The following is a 17,531-nucleotide window of genomic DNA, read 5'->3' as shown; positions in this document are numbered from 1 at the left end:
TTTTAAATATAAACATGTTACTTTTGATTTTAAACAAATTGTAGAGTCATATATGCTAATGATGCATAATGATACCAATTCATATGTATATATGCATAAAAATTGCACGACTATTAGGTATCAGAAAAGAAATATATACATATATATGGAAACTTAAGAACGCGGAAATTTGTGGTTTTGTACGTGTTATCAATACTCGTCACAAACATAAATCGATATGAAGTTTATATCGACGCGTTAGTTTATTTTAAACATAATTTATGTTGAATTTGTAAAAATACAATAAAGTTATGTATAATACAAATTCAAATTTTGGTATTGTAAATTTTGTTATAGAAATAGAATGGCATCTACATTTTGAAATAAATGTAAAAAGTAGTACCGAGAAAGACGCGCCACTTTCGTAATGCATTCTTTATTTCTTTGTACTATTTTGTACCGTGAAGTAACGCCTATTAACGTTACATTCTTGAATTTTTCTTCGTTTTACTCATACCGATCCCGTTCTGACTGAATAGTTTGAACGTATCATCTTGAACGGTTCAATAGTCCCGATCGAAATATATTTCAAAAATAAGAGTGCTCGCATATGATAGGCACGCAGCACAGAGTGCCCCTGCCTAATAATTTGTTGTAGCCATTCGAGTTCTCTTATTGTAAATGTAAGAATATCCTTTCTAATTCTGTTCTATCTTAGTTTATTACACGTCACTTCGTTCTTCTTTACTCTAATAACAAGAATAGATATCTTACTGAGAATCCGCCATGAGCCGTAGCCCCTTACACTTGTCGCGAGGACGCATGCGCAGTATGACAGTGCACGTCGGTGCATATCGGTGTGCACAGTGGTGTGTAAGGCGGTATTTTGTTAACAAAAAAAAATTGGCGGACTCGTTGTTTTAAAAATTGTGCAAATGTTATCGACAAGTAATTAATAGTGCGTCTAAATGAGTTGCCGATCTATTCAAGATTGCAACAAGTAAAATGAGTGAGCGAACGCAATATTACTTAAAGTTTTCTGTAACGTTTCCCTCAAGAAAGAATGTAAAAAACCATTGCTCAAATATCGATACTTGCAATATTACATCGATGCATCGATGTGTAATAAACATCGAATAAAATATGTTCGAAGTGTATTCGGACAAGTGGCTCGGGACAGGTGTATCGATATCCTTTGGTATATCGATATATTGTTTGCATACCTACTTGCAAGGCAAGAAGCTGCTGCCTTGGATGTATGCAGTGGAGTGCAGCCCCTCCAACTTGAGTTCTCGTTACAACGTTCTCCGGTTTCCTCAATCACGTTTTTTTCTCATGTACTGAATAATGCATTTAAAGTGAGACCGTTTGAAAGAATGCTTACTTTATTTCATGACTACTTATGATAAGAATGAGTGAGTATTCCGGTGGGAGACATGAATGTTTTCGAACGACTTCGTCATTTCTTGTGTGCTTATCTCGTAACTTAAACCGTAGTCTATGCTAGACTATTATATTTCTGATAAAACTTGCACACCTTGTCAACTTACTTATACGAAATGCATGTGTACACAATGCATACATGTTACACTTCCAAATGTTATATCTACACGTGTGTTTGACCAATGTATTTGAGATAATACAGGTTGAGGAAACATCAAGTCGTGTTGCGTATAGTGCATTAGAACTAACTGCTTTTTTCAATTTCGGAATTTGAACAATGGTGTAATTTAGTTTGGTAAATTTTATGTGTACACGGGACATAATATGCTCTGTCTGGTAGGTGAATAATGTGAAAGACATATTTGTTAATATTAAAAGAGCAGAAAGCATTTTTCTAAGTAACGCTCTTGAGGTTATATTCCTCTCTTTTGTTGTCCCTTAGTAAATATAAGTATGACTAAGTACAGCTATTTTCGTTTATTCATACAAATAAAGAACAATAAATGAAAATACGTATGTATATTATTTCATACTTATTAAACTTTCTTTACTAGCATAGCGGTACACATAAACCTATTTCAAAACTCCAAAAATTATTTGTCAATCTAGCATTTGCAATTGTTGTAGAACAGTGTTACAACATACATTTGTGTTATATGTTTTTATTGTTGTGTAATACATTTTTAGAATTATTGTTATAACTTTAATTCCATACGTTATAGACCACTGCAAAGCCATGAAGATGAGCTTCTCCTTAACTTCGCTCCAACCACTAGGCCATGGCTTAGAAAAGCATGGCCAAGTGGGGATAGCGATAGAAAGACCATACAACAGTCTCACAAAAAAACGGTTTGTTGTTGCTTATTGATAAATTAACAATTACATCCAAACAATTAAATAATGGAACGTTTGTTTAATTTATAGGAAAGATTTAAAGCAATTTTCTACACAGCGTTTGTGGACAAATCGTGAAGATAATAAAGATGATTTCTGGGCAGCAATACGATCAAACTATGATTATATTATGGACACTAATTTGATAGACAGTTGTAAGGTAAGCGTGTTATTCTATACGTAATGCGAGCAAGTATATAAATTTTTTTTTAAACGATTTTTTTAACGAATAGGAAGCTAATGGTGAATTAACATGGGATGAGACTGATGTATCTACACAATCGTGGAGTTTAAAAGAAGTTAGTAGTCAATTTTCAGAGCTATATTCATGGCTAATAGTTCTTCAAGAATTAGTTTATTCTAAGGAAGAAAATTTGTTAGACAAAAGTCTGCGCGCGGTACGTATTATTTATAAAAAAATCATATTTTAGTAATTTTCCTTTGGACGGAAAATTACTTGTATTATTATTAAATGATCAAGCATTAGATTAATAGTTGCAAAATGTATACTTAGGCTCACATGGAGGAGCTGCGACGTAGGGCGTATAGAAGAAAATTATTTAACGAACAAGCTGCAAAATTAGTGTCAAGTGCCCCTACTTTGAAAGACGAAGTAGCGTGGCGTGTTGACCATTTAAATGCAAAATGGGAATTAGTGGAACAAATTATGGCACCCGTTGAGCGGCCTGTATCCGATCAACAGGATATATCAGCAGGTAATTTATTTTGTATCTTAATGTATCGCAAATAAATAACAGTTACTAGATACATTGACTTTATATATCTAATGATTTAAAATGAAAACTTTGTGTTACAGATTTTGATCATGAAGTGAAATGCTTGAGAAAATGGCTTCGCGAAATGGAGTCTCACCTTCAACCCTTGAGTTTTCATGTAGATTGGACTTTATCAGAACTTGAGGAAAAAGCAGTGGAGCACATGGTGAGTCATATAAGAAAACATTTTTTTTTACAGAACTTAGGAAATTTATTTAATACGAAGTATATATAGATCTTAGACTGTGTTTTGATTATTCTCTGAACTATTTCATCATTAAGTTAGCCAAATTTATTTATTTCATATATTTAGTGAATTATACAATACGTTGTGCGACTGTAGATTTATTAAAGATGAGATAAGAATCGCGTTAAATTTAAAATCATAATCATAAGTATAGTTCCAAAAAATACAGTAGAAATAATGTTATATATTTTCTCTCCTCGTCAATTGATATAAAAAACGGAGTAGAAATAATGCCGTGTATTTTCTTTCCTCGTCAATCGATATATCGAATTACAACGAATCGATATCATAAATATGTGCTTTCCGTTTACAAAGCCGGATATACCTCTTTATTGTTAACGGAAACGGCCGACAGCTGACACTTAAGCAGACGTACAGGATGAATGCTAGTAATAGTAAATAATTACGTTTAGCATGCTTGAAATATACGTAACTGGTACAGATCTATCAAAGCAATTTAAGAAAGCAGATGAAATTCATTTTTAAAGTAAGTATAACTTTTACTTGATTAATTGTTAATACCTGTGATTTTCGTTGCGTTTTCCGTATTTTCGAACGTGCAATTTCGTTGCGAACCGTAGGTAGTGAAGTAAGTTTATACTTTCGTTGAGACGAGACGATACCGCGCACGTTCAGTTTCAGCACGATTGTCTTTCTACTCCTTGTGTGATCAGGTGGGCGTCGAGAACCCGACTCGTTCGTGTTGGTTCCGTATCTTTCTACCAAGTTCTCCGTCTTCTTCTGTCTCTCCTTTTCTCCCTCCTTAATTGCATCCCGACACAAAACATGATACGTACCGGGCTTCGGAATCATATGCATAACTATAGTATTGTGTGCTATAATGCGATGATATTTTCAGCATATCGGTGTTCGACTTTCTTATACTAAGAATTCTACAGAGAGAGAATATTGCTGTATTCCTAGCATTTTATTATGTTATATTAATAATTTCTTCCATAAAGAGGTAAATTAAATTTTACCTCGTTTACACTAGCTTGAAAGTAGCTGGCGTTCAATAATTACGATAATAACGATAATGATTAATAGCGTTCTTCTTTTTCTTTGTACTTGGTATTATTTCTTATCAGCGTTAGTCGTTTGATTTGATAAGTATTCAAATATTTTTGATAAATGTTTGAAAAAACGTTGAAACGCGTAGTAGAACTTTTTAAAAATAGTTTCGCGAGGTAAAATAAAAAAAAATATTTCACGATCTGTTCTGTTTACTTTTTAGTATAGATAAATTAAAAATAAATAGTCGAATATTAACTGTAATTTGTCAATTAGTATTAGTTTCGTATTTGAATTCTTTTAATTTTGATATCCTTCCAGTTCGACGATCGATAAAAACGAGCAGAAGCGTTGCTCGAATAATTTATTTTTAGCCCACTAAGCTGCTGCGAATAAATTTGTTTACGTCTAGTTCGTTGCTCTCTAACAAAACCATATGGTAGGCGTGTTTGTTTTAAACGAATTCCTTAGCCATAAGCGAAGAATTTTAAACCTCGGCTACATTATCGTTTCAAATCTCTCATGTGCTCTATGGTTATTTTACAAACTGATCTCAACACTTGGTGTATAAAAAATAGTAGAAGCTATAATGTAATGCGAACGAAGCTCTTAGTTGTGCAATCTCCACATGGTACTTGTTAAAGAATATATTTTAACGTCCGAATTTTACCGAGGTTCTGGGGTAAGTGCCGTGGGGTTCATCACAGTCCGCTTACCAAAAGGCCAAGCCTTCCCCACTCCGTGGCCAGATCCTTCTAGAAAATCCTTAACTTACTAGGTACACGTGTCGTACAGCACCATGACTTCGGGTCATCGGCCACACGCACGGTACCTTTTGAAGATCGGCGATGGGGCTCCGTATCGCCGACATATAAACAAAACATCCGCGACTCTTGGAATTCGTCGCGCCTCAAGTATCGACTACATCGGCCCAAGTCTGATGACAGACTTATGGTTCCGGTATCGATAACTACAATACTCTTGAGAATCTGGTCAAAGCCCCAAATGCATTGACCCTGACACGTGCCACCCCTTAAAAAGGAATTGACGCTAACATACTATAGCGAGTATCATAAAACTGTTCGATCTTTGGTTTAGGCATATTTTCAATTTCTTTCAAATCTTTCGCAAAATAAACCGAAATGAGAATGCGAGTAAGGATTTTTCAAACGTTTTCTTTTTAGTGTATTGATATAATTAGTGGTAATTTGTAGAGCAAGATGTTATCTTCACCTCGAGGCATATTAACAAAAAACTAATATTCGCCTCGTTGCCTGTGTTATCAAAGTCGGGAAGATGTTATTTCATTTATTAATTAGCGAGTAGAAAGTTTATCATCGTAACGATTCCAGTTATCTCTGGACACGTATATACTTGTTATACTTGGAAAAATGTATTGTTCTTGGCGCAGCACCGCAAGTGAAAGATTTTTCAAACGTTATCGTTGCTCGGATGTCAAACTTAATAGTTCCGTACTCGCGTGTTTACATTTATCATTACATCTATCAATGCTCTACAATACTCGGATATTTAATCTCGAGGTAAAGTGATTTATTTACTGTACGCACGGTTCCCCGATTAAATAGAAAATAAGACGAAAGTCGGTGTTAAGGCCGCGCAACCAGAACGCTGATAGCACCGATAGAAAAGGAAAGTAGCGACAGGAGTACAATAATGATCTATGTACGAGTACGTGTAATTTATTTCGTGTCGTATATCGTTGCACGTTATGTCAGTTGTATTACCGTTGTTCGATCTACAGAATTTCTGTCGGCTAATGAAGATTGATAGCGATGCTCGCGTTGCTCAATGAAAATACGTAGCATTTGACCCTTCGTCGGTGGAAGACGAATGTTCTCGAGAGGACACGTGTTACCAACCACTCATCGATGCTCGTATGCTATGCAAACTTCATCGAAAACGATCGTTCGAACGAATGTTGTAGTTACGTTTTGTCGTTTTGCACAAAACCTACAGACACTCTTCGTCTCTTAGGGAGGTTGGAAGCGGAAGAAAAGGTGCTCTTTGCGAATTTTTTCCAAGAGAAGACTTTAATATAAGACTGTAGAATATGTTTGCAATATTTTAACATTTTTGTAAGACACGCGTAATCCACATGTATTATATGTATATAAATTAATCTAGGAATTAGAGAGGAAAAATATGTACAAAACCGTAGAAGCTACGATGCATTTAATGATAGTTTGTGATACAAATATTCATAATTAATAGTATTTAATTTTTATTATCGAATAGATTAAAATCTTTCGACTCATAAGTTGTAGTCAGTCGGATAACTATTTTGAAAATCATAGCACTTCCTCGTTACTTAAATGGCGAAGTAACTTTATTTATCTGTATTTACCGGCACATAAATGTTTACGACGGAAAAATTACCTAGTTTATTACAGTTAACTAGATCAATTGAAATTCGAAAAACTAGGAATTTTTAATTTATCAATGGGTCAAATAGCATTCAAAATATCCGGTTAATTATTTTTGCGTTAATTTTTTGCTCGCATCATGAACCGTTAGCACGGTTATTAAATATTATTGCTTGTATGTGCATACATCGTTGAACATTCTTCGCATAAATTTTCATGCGAATAAGATTGTCCGAATCCTAATTACTGCTTTAATTTCACTTCCTTGATGATTAGAGCCCATTAAGTAAACATTTTACTTCCGCACTTTATTAATTTAGAGATGCATTGAACCGATGAATTTTTTTACGAAATTTATTTTTAATGGTAAATTTATTATTCTTTTTAGCGGCATTTGAAAGTAAGTTTACAATGAAACGTGAAAGTAAAGATCCTCGTAATGCTTTTCTTCCCCCGTTCGAAATATCATTGTTTTTTTTTTTTTATTTGCACGCAGAATGGGAAAAACTTTTACTTTCCACGGTCCAATAGAATCGATCACTGTGATCTCGCGAATGATCTTTTAACCTTTCCACGCGTATCATAAATTATATAGTACTTGTCGAGGCCGAAGAACCAATATTACATTATTATTTACACGCGTCGTTGAAAGGTTTATGCAACGAGCATCGAGGATTCTCGTTTCATTAAACTCTAAATTGTACGTTCGTTTGCATTTAAACGATGCGAAGGAGGTGTTATTACAGATAGCCATCGGTGTATCATAAATCGTTATATGCAGGATATTTGTTCTCGAAGAAAAGTGTGAAACGAAACATGATCAGTTTTATTTATCTATCTCTGCGCACGTGAGTATAAATCAAGTATTCCGATAACATTTAGTAATTTATAAGTCTTCTAATCGATAAAGTTTATTGATAGCGTAGTCGGTGTTCTGTCCATTTTATTCGACTGCTTTTAAAACGCAGGAAATGTTTTTATATTTCACAAAGTGATTTGGAACTTTGGAGATCGTTGGTAATTTAAAAAGTAGATAGAAAAACAATTTTCGCACAAACTTGGACGTGGCTATTCACACGTTACGAATCGATGGGATTATTTACCTCGCTGTGCAAGTAGAATGTTAAGAAGCATCGATGCGAGCCGTTCTGCAATCCGAAGGATTGAGTTTCCCCCATACGATACTCATTCCACGATATGCAATCGTGATACTTGTCTTCGAGTTATTTCTATTTCCTACACCCTGAAATCGATACGAAAAGCTACGTTGCGTCATTGGAATCAGTTCCAGCGCACCTCTGAGTTTGGAAATAGAATTAAGAAACTTCAAACTTTGTACGATCAATCGATCTTTAACGTTAACTCGAGAACTGGTGGTCAAGTACAAAGTACATTCCAGCTTAACTTTTAAATTTGCTTGCTCGTTCCATACGTTTTCACTTCCGTCTCTTTCAACACCTTTCAAAACAGAACTTGGTTTTTAGACAATTGGAATTTAACCTTCTGATCTTGAGAATTAATTTCTTATTAGCTTCTCGGTAAAGAGTCGTTTCATCCATACGCGACGTGACAATCAAGGCGTTAAGAAATCGAACGTGGTTTCGATCGAAGGTGGTTGTTTTTTCGTGCAACGTATGCACAAGTAGTTCGCGTCGTTAAAACTGTTACGACGGATTCCGTACGCGGGTCTGCGAATGGAGAAAAATTTTAGTCGGTTACGCACATATCCAACGGTACGGCATCGTGGCACGCATTACTCCAATTTCCTCGCGCTATGAGATGATCGGGACGCCGTCACGAGCAACGGTATTCGCTACATCTGGAGCAAGTCTCGTCTAATTGTTTACCGAGAACCGGTGAAGTGTCCGCAGGGTGAAGCGTCTCGGCGCTGGGTACCGCTACCTTGGAAGCAAAATTGTTACGTGGCTTCCAGCTACTGGGTCACTATCACCGAAACGCGACACGCTCACCGATTTAACCTGTTTTAATGCGCGTCACGCACGTACGCGTTTAATTAACCCTTCGCGGTTCAATTTATCCTCCTTGCACCGCGACCGCGGCTAATCTACATCGACTTTTAATGTCCCGCCGCTGAATCTCGCTTCTTATCTCGATCGTTCCACATGTTTTAAGGCCAACCGGGCCGACGACCAGCGGCAAAATCTCTCGCAGTTTTACTAAACTGTAACGTCGACTGTTTACAGATTAAAAAAAAAAAAACAAGACCTCCAATTTATCGCGGAAAAACTAAAATCGTTATTGAAATTTGCTTTGTTGATACGTGATACTCCCACTCGTATTTGGATATTGTGATGGAAAAAACTTGTTTCCAAAACAATTGGAGAGACTTCTACTCGTATATTTCTTATGAATCGTTCTCAAACTGGTACGAGTCCATTGTCTCATAAATTGAGGTGTTTAAGGGTTTGAATAAATTAAATAGAAAATTTGCCAACGATCTTTGCCACGTTGAAAGCACCGGTTCTCGTCAGATCACCGAAGTTAAGCAACGTTGGGCGCGGTTAGTACTAAGATGGGCAACCACTTGGGAACACCACGCATTGTTGGCATTATTATCCGTTTTCAAAATTGTTTCATATATAGAAGTAACATAGTACAATAAACTATATTTGGTAAAGATATTTTACGATGTCTGATGAACAGACTACGGATTTTTATTAATAGAAAAAGCTTATAAACATCTTAAAGTAGCAATGAACATGGTCGAATCGTGGCTGAACGGTATTTTCGGACAATTACGATTTAAACGCATCGGCGTATAGAAAGTGGAATTAGTTTCACGTCCATGACCATTTGCTACCGCGAATTCAGACGCTTACTCATCTTCGCGCGAAGTTTGTCATCAATCCGAGGGACCGTCACGTTGGGGTCAGAGTTTAATTGCATTCGTCACGATATCATCGTCGATCGTCCGCGTGCGCGCGAACCTGCACAGGAATCACGGACACGTTATATAATATCGCATTAAAATAATCGTCGAGAGTCGATAATAACGGTAGTCGAGGGGCGGCTGCTGGTTCGGTGTTTCCTTCCTCGATCGGCGCAAGACTATCGGTCGCGTGTTGTCCGTGCATTGTTTGTTGCGATAATCCATTGTGTCGCAACGGGGAAAAAGTTACAAAGCCAATCGACCTTTTCGATTTTAAACGCACCCCGCCTCGCTGAAATGTTAGCAGGGGATTCGAACGATTCGAGCAGGTTGCACAGATCGTTAGCTGCACGCAGACTCTGGGCACCGTTTAATTAACAGCGGTTCAAATGGGACATAACGCGTTGCAATATTACCCACCTATAGTCAGTCACCGGTCGTGCAGTTGCTTCCTCGCTTCTTTTGGCCGAGAATTTGATTCAGGTAACATCGACACTAGGAACGGGACGATAATTTACTCGAGGATGAATTTTCGAAATTTAAATCCGTTCCACCTGGGGCGCGATATCACTTATTCCCAGCGTCTCGAATCGATGTCCCGGGAGGGTGCACGACAGAATCGTTACATCCATGTTGCTAATCCGACAGGTCGCCGGCGAGGAGCACCCAGTTACTATCCCGGCGAACAGCGAATGACAATGTAGATCGTGGAAAGTCACCAGTCACGACTCGCAACTTTCCCCCCTGTATTCGTGTGTCTGGCTACCAATGCGAGATGCATTTTGAATTCAGCATTTCATTGTTAGACAAGTTCGAGTGAAAGCGTGACGAAACTGGTATCTAATGAAGCATAATGCTCGCCGGTGACCACACTTTTACGTGCATTGTATCGATGCAAACTACGCCCACGTGGCGACGGTTCCGCGAAAGGGGACGCGACGCGAAGGGGGATGCTTCTACCCGTCTAAATTATACGTGGTTGGTTCGGTCATTGCCATAATCGGCAGCTGATGCGCGTACTATGCGCGGTGCGCAGGTTAATGTTTACGTAAAGGTGCTGCATAGGCGACGCTTGTTAACACGTCGCTTCGGGCAACTTGATATCCCGTCTTTCCTTTTACGTTCCCTCGCTGCTATCCGATCTCCAAACCAATTTCAGGGTGACTTGTACCTTAGAACGCCAAAAACTGCTCTTTATCAATTTTTATTCATTTTTTTTTAACGCTCGATCGTAGCCTTCTCAAACTTTTCAAACAGTTGTTCATATTAATAAAGACTCTCGTTTATATCGAAGTTGTCAAGCGATCGCGTTTATATTTTTACAGTTTTCGAGTCCCATTATGGTTATTGCCGTGTAATTTTTTCAGATTTTTCGAACTTGTAGAACATAGTTAAAAAAATTAAATCCTTATTCGTTTAGATTACCATCTCAAGTATTTGGTTTTCGAGGTACAATGTGTTTTATGTTGAAATAATTCTTTCGAAAGTAGTGTTCAAGCGGAAGTTAAAAAAATGCCCGTGTCATAAAAAGTATTGCTTTCACATCGGTAAAATTTACTTGCTTTTTCGACATCTTTTTGCCGGCTCCGAGCGATCCAGCGAATTTCGATCTCGATCCACGATATACCGAGCGTACGTTTCCCTCGTAAGACACGTTTCTCCTCGCGTGGGGCCGAAAGAATCCCCGTTTTAACGATCGGTTGTTTTCGCAGCGCGTGAATCGGATCCCGATCTAAACAATACCGTTTAAACCGATGCACCGACAAAGAGTTCCCGATATGTGCACACGCGGCACATGTGAAATTATCAACGTTATGAAAAGATATTATCCCCTTGTCTTACGGCAGAGTGAAAGTTAAGTCAGGTACTTCTCCGACGGAGCCAGTTAAAAGATAAGTGTGACTCATGAAGGGAACAATGGCCGTGGAGAGGAATTTGTTGAAGAGCCCAGTCCCGCATGTAAGACCAATTGAAACAATTTGAGCTATAATAAACTGTACTGCGAACAGTGTACCGGCTGCTGTTCGGAGACACTGCTGGCTTCCTGTACGAGTTACATTATTATAATGCAGCGTTAACTCGTGATACAGACCTTTCGTTCGGTGCTGTACGCGACAATAACTTCTCTCGATTCTGAACGAACATGGAAATTGATTTACAATATTAGGTATTCGCTGATACAGTAGAATCTCTCTTATCTGTATTAATAGGGAGACAGTACTCATTTAACGCGTTGATTGCCTAACCCAAACCTCTCAAACTGTCCACGAGAATAGAACTTATTTTTATAGCCTCGTTAAAATTCAAGAGCCCTATCTAGAATTCATTATCCGTGTAATTTTCTACATAATATAGGAAAATGAAATTTATTATAGCAGGTTGTCGACACGAAACGCGGTAGCGAAGTCGTGGGCGAGAAAATGAAACAACGCGACAAGTAAATAGCACGAGGACTCGCGGAAACATCGTCGCAATTGTGTACGCGTATCACCGAAAAAATAGGAAAGATCAAAGTTATAGCGTGTTCACGGACAAATGTGAAATGTTATTTGAATGTTACAACAGTAGGTCATAGAGAGTTACGTTGCAGCAGAAAGAATAGGAGCTTCTTTAAAAAATGAAATGTGGGATGTGGAGAGAGAACACTTTCTACTCGATATTGTGCTTTCTGTTAATCTCGAATCGAACGAAACTTTCGCGAATCGGGCAATCGATATTTTGGACGGTCTATCGATCATTAACGCTCGTTACATTGTTTAGAAAAATTCCTTTTTTCTGTATCTTCCTTACGTATCGACTTTTCTAGAATTTTAACCGATTTATTTTCTAACTTTATATCGTTGTAACCGCGATTATTGCTCGTTGTGTGAGAAGAGTTTCGTGATCGCGATCTCGTTTCCCAGTGCTCGCTAATTAATCAACGACAGAGCATTAATTGCACGCTTCAAATTAGTTTCGCGTTAGAGGAAGCGTCCGAACCGTTCAAGTACTATTTCCACGCCTATTTCGTGGCGTAATCAAGTTCAGCTCGTTATCACTTTAACAGAAACTTGTTTATTGGAATGTTCTTGTATTCTTATGTCCACCTTTCACTATATCCACTTGATACTTTATAGCGAATGGCAAATTTGATACGCAGAAAGGTATAAGGCTTTATGGTCGACGAATTCGGGTTAAATAATTTCGTCAACTTTGAATAAAGATCGTATTATCCGTTTTATTGGACGAATAAAATTACAGCTAGTCGTAGATCAGAAATTGGCGTAAAAAGTGCCAAGATAATTAGCTACCGTTTAATTAGTTCCCTGTTCACGAGGAAGAGGTTCCCAATTATGAATTGCAAATTTCATTCTCACGTAGGAAGCGGTTGCCACCATTAAAAGCGTGGAATCGAACCACGTTAATATTTTCCGCAGAAATTACACTCGTTGGATTCCAGTGTAACTGAATTATTCGAATTTAAATAAAAAATATTAGTGTCAGTCGTACGTGTGTTACGTGGTACTCAAAGCGTTTAAAAAAAGAGGCTCAATTCCGTTCTCGCGTTTACCGGTCAGGATAGAATTTTTGCAGTAACTTAATATTTCTCCGGTTCATTCGAGAACCGAGTAAAATCGCTCTCTCGCAACTCCGGTCGACCTCGGCCGAAACGAAACAAAGCGCCGCCGAAAGGACGCTCGACGTCGCTGCACCACCCGCGTGACTACCAACCGGAGACAGACATACACACACACACACATATATACACACATATACACACGCGTGCGCCACACGAACGATGATTTTTCAAAACGTGTTCACCGGTCGAGCAGGAAACAGCGGGGGAATTATGGTCGACTTCCACTGGCGCGCAACCAACACCGCCCTCGACGCTAAAAATTCTACTTAAAACCTAATATTATATTTTCTCGACCAACTGTGCCCATTTCCAAAATCATTAAACAATGGTAGCAAAGTTATACAGTTACGATATTAAATTTTAAAGATAATAAAACACACATATGTTTATAATAGGATATTTTGGCATTTTTTAACTCAGAAATGGACAAAATTTCGGGGTTTGATACATTGGGATTATTAGATTATGGGGGAAAGAATTGTATTACATTTGTATAAATCCTAGATTCTAAAACCTGAGTTCTAAGAACAAGCTCTCATGAAGAGAGATTAATTTTTCTAAATGAATTCCTCGTAAAGGCAATGCTATCCGTTTATTTGTAAAACATTTTACGATGTTTTCTAATCCCAACAGTTAGAGGATTATACCTGAGTATAATAATAGAGCACTGCGTCGTTTTGATGCCAGTGGGAGTCGAGCTTTATGGTCGGGCGCCGTATAGTCTGTCTTTATTTCCATCGAGTATTTTCTGCAGCTTGTTCTGCAGTCTGGATTATGATATAACTATAATAACTTGTAATTTACTATCCTTCCGTGGTGTAATAATCTCGTGTAATCCGATGGTTCAGTTTTTTAAGTCATCGTCGGTTATGACAACAGAACTTGAAGTTTATTTCTATACTTGTTTCTTCTTTTGAAAAACAGAGTGCTCTTTGCTCTGCGAATCGAATCAGAGATTTCAAAATTACTCGGTTCCTCCAAAAATATCATCGATCGATAGATAATTTGCCTCTATTATTTGGAGAATTTCTGGTTAAATCGGATTGGTGGCTCGCGTGAAAGCGACTAGAGAGAGAATAGAGCCTAGTTCCGATGCAAACATCGTTATGCATCGTTTACATGGAAGTCCAGTCCACGATCGATCAATCATCCTGATTTACCATAGAGATTCCTTCTCGATCGATCTTGGCCTTCCTTCCCGTTGGCGGACGACGCGACGGTCGCGTGGAAGTCACCATTGAAATGTCTCTTCCGCGTTTTGTTATTACTTTGTCGCTGAATTAACTGGCCAGCTGGCCACGGTGGCCACCGATGAAAGTTTTAGACGGGAAAGCGTTGAGTAACTGGACAGCGTGGCCTTTTTTTTGCGCTCGTCGGCGTCGCTTTGATGAAATTCGGAAAATTGTTCGAGACTTTTATCGGCCGGTCGCGCGTAACCGTGACACCTGGCTTTGTAAACTGATTTTTGCCGTTTCGAGACACGGAAGAGAAAGGTATTTTGCAGTCCGAGCGAGGGAAAGGACGAAGATTATTGTAATTGACCACTCGGATCACGTAGCTTTACGCGAAGGAGTAATATTACATAAATGAGCTTTTCGCCGTGCATGTTTCGATTCTGTCTCCGCGTACATTCTCTCTGCGATCGTAGCGTTCACTTTCTTCGGCTCTGAAACGTTCATTGTGCCGATTCGTGTAAATCGCGGGTCGTTAAAATTTACCGTGACGAAACGTGATTACGGTGCTGTGCCAAACATTCATAGAAAAAACTTGGTAACAGCGGGAGAATGGAATTCTTAAAATTGTCTTAGCATAACGGAATTTTTTAACTTCGTTCCTTGGGTTTTATTAATTATGAAAAATTCGTGAAATCGACATATATCGAATTTTGAAAGTAGGACAAGGCATTGCGAAATATTTAAAAAAAAATTTGTATACCGACCTAATCGTCAGTTTCATTCGGCTTCGTTCTCATCGTATTGTTACGTAATAAACCAGAATTCATTATTTATGTATGCATTGATATTATCGAGCTACAAATAGAGAATCGAGTGAACGGTATAAAAAGGCGGTATTACAGCAACGTATCTGTAATATCAGTAATTATTTCTTAACACGTTCAAGGCCGGGTACACCTTGCTTCTCACCTCTGTGTAATTATAACTGTGCTACATAATTAGAGCATCTTTTATGCCCGAAAAAATCTCTATAGAAACGTGTCTTCTGCTTTGAAAGACAGAACAAAAAAATATATAATTGAGTTTAATCCGATCGAGGTTCAGAATACGCTCTTTTCACGAAACGTACGATCGAACGCTCCAAAGTATTGCAACCTTAAAAATTTTTTAAATAAATTCAACTTTCGCAAATTACAATATTTTAATATACCTTCGATTTTACCAACGGGATATAATGTTTCGTTTTCGTATAAAAAAATAGGACTCCAAATTGACTAGAACTTTTCCTGTTGCTACGATAGACATGGAATATCGCTAAAAATAAACGAGAGGATATTCCGTCATTGATACGCGTGTCCAGAAACTATAAACCCGCCGCAATTAAGCTAAACGAACAACGAAAGAGCATCGACGTTTACGATCTTTCATAGGCGAGCGAAGATCGTACCTGGAACCGCTCGCTATCGTCGTCCAGCGTGATAAGCGGCCTGACAAGTTGTCATTGACCCGTTATATATTGTGGTATCGAGCTCCGTAAAAGGGTACGAGACGGCAGATACTGACGCGTTATCGGTATAACTCTCTCACGTTCGTTCCGTGACCGAAGATAACAGGTAGAGATTCATTTTTCGACTCGACGCACTGGTATTACGCAAACGGGTTTCGGATCGGTTCCCTCTTCCTTGTCATTGGTCGCGAGCATCGTAACGAGCAACCTGCGTCGATCGATCACCAGCACGCTTGCTCGGATAAAGGAATCGCCGGGGACGGTATATTATTCGAGGCCACACCGACGCGGATAAATGAAGATACGTTTTCGAATTTTTATACTCGATCCTCCAATTAACTGTATCTAAACGCGCCCCGAGACACCTTGGCTCTTGATTTATGTAGGATGCTCTATTTGATAAGGGAAGCCTCCAGGTGTGCTCGGAGGAAGCAAAACAGCGTGTGCGTGTCGAGGAGATATGCTACGCTGATAGATTTCAAGCATCGATTCTTTTCTCTTTGTTAATTCCCAATTACGAGGCAAATTTGCCTGAACCTACGGGACTTTTGCTTTACAAAAGAAATTCATTCCATCGACGGATGATCGTTCCCATAATTTAGTTTTTTCTCCTATATAAATATACTTTTTTCTTTGTTTTAAATTCAAGATCCATCAGGAACCCTGTATTTTTTATACAGTTGTTGTATCGAGCGGAAAATCGTTCTCGAATAAAAATCACTGGCGACCCGACGAAACAATAATACGAAAGAAAAAACGATGAGTAGTAGTCGTGAGTGAATTACACGAGAAATTTCCGTAGTAGAAAACAACCCGGTTCTCGCATTACTGTCCGTTCGCTATCCTTCAAGGCGGTTGAAAAGGAACGAAATTATCATCGACAGCGAATTACCATCCCCGGCCGTTATCTTTGAATCATAGTCGACGTAATTTGACCAGACTTGGATAATTAATTGTGCATTCTGCCGTGTCGGTTTCGTTCTGTGCACCATAGAACCTGGCCAGGCCTCGGTCGTTATTACGCTCTCGAATGTACGATTATGTTAACACGCGACTATTTGACTGTTGAACGTCTTTGGCTTCCTATTGCGAGTTGATTTATTGCACCGGGCAGGTTAACGACAAGACCAGGGATCTTACTACGGTGTACAACAAGGCTGCGTATTGAATGCACAACCTGTTTTCATATCATTTTCCTTTTGCTCCTAGTAGAGACACGTCAGAATCCAACGGCCCCGGAGGATCGGTGTGCTCGCAATTTTACACATGGCTCGTTAGATTGATTGAAATTGATTTCGTCCACGTTATCGTTAATTCACGGGCCTTCGATGGTCGCTTTCGCAACGGATGCGTCGACGGAACCGTAGATTGCTCATTGTTCTCCGCCCCTAACAGTTTGTTTATCGATATTCCCCGGCCGTGAGATTGTTGATCTTCCGTGCACGTTTTACTTTCTTTCGCGGCTAGAAATAGTACCGGTACAACGAAGAATTGCGCGAGTTGCTCGTACCGATGACTCGCCAGGCGTTCGAAATTCAATCGATTATTGTTCGAACGCGTTTTTCCGGATATTTCATTCTTTCTTTCAACCTCTCTGTCGAGAAAC

At 38.6% G+C, this 17,531-nt stretch overlaps 1 protein-coding gene and 1 non-coding gene across 6 annotated transcripts in view; both read left to right on the top strand.

Moving 5' to 3' along the window:
- Positions 1 to 17,531, top strand: part of LOC122395770 — a 124,736-nt gene that overhangs the window by 491 nt on the left and 106,714 nt on the right. Inside the window, exons 1-6 of one of the 5 annotated variants that reach the window (XM_043393617.1) lie at positions 503 to 988; positions 2,145 to 2,271; positions 2,347 to 2,476; positions 2,550 to 2,714; positions 2,831 to 3,032; positions 3,134 to 3,258. In XM_043393617.1, the coding sequence (XP_043249552.1) occupies positions 985 to 988; positions 2,145 to 2,271; positions 2,347 to 2,476; positions 2,550 to 2,714; positions 2,831 to 3,032; positions 3,134 to 3,258 (753 nt within the window). In that variant the 5' untranslated portion in view covers positions 503 to 984. Of the gene's footprint in view, positions 1 to 502; positions 989 to 1,286; positions 1,395 to 1,576; positions 1,759 to 2,144; positions 2,272 to 2,346; positions 2,477 to 2,549; positions 2,715 to 2,830; positions 3,033 to 3,133; positions 3,259 to 17,531 lie in introns of those variants that run through there. The other 4 variants (XM_043393616.1, XM_043393615.1, XM_043393618.1 and 1 more) reach the window with 4 other exon arrangements.
- Positions 9,185 to 9,304, top strand: LOC122396025. Its single transcript, XR_006259007.1, has one exon. It is a non-coding gene; the product is annotated as a 5S ribosomal RNA (ribosomal RNA).

This window comes from Colletes gigas, unplaced genomic scaffold, assembly GCF_013123115.1.
Source record: "Colletes gigas isolate AHSC1104 unplaced genomic scaffold, ASM1312311v1 Colletes_gigas_Sc00006, whole genome shotgun sequence".
In the NCBI taxonomy this organism is placed as follows: domain Eukaryota; kingdom Metazoa; phylum Arthropoda; class Insecta; order Hymenoptera; family Colletidae; genus Colletes; species Colletes gigas.
Note: the sequence above shows the minus strand (reverse complement) of the source record. Positions and strands in the feature narration are given on the sequence as shown.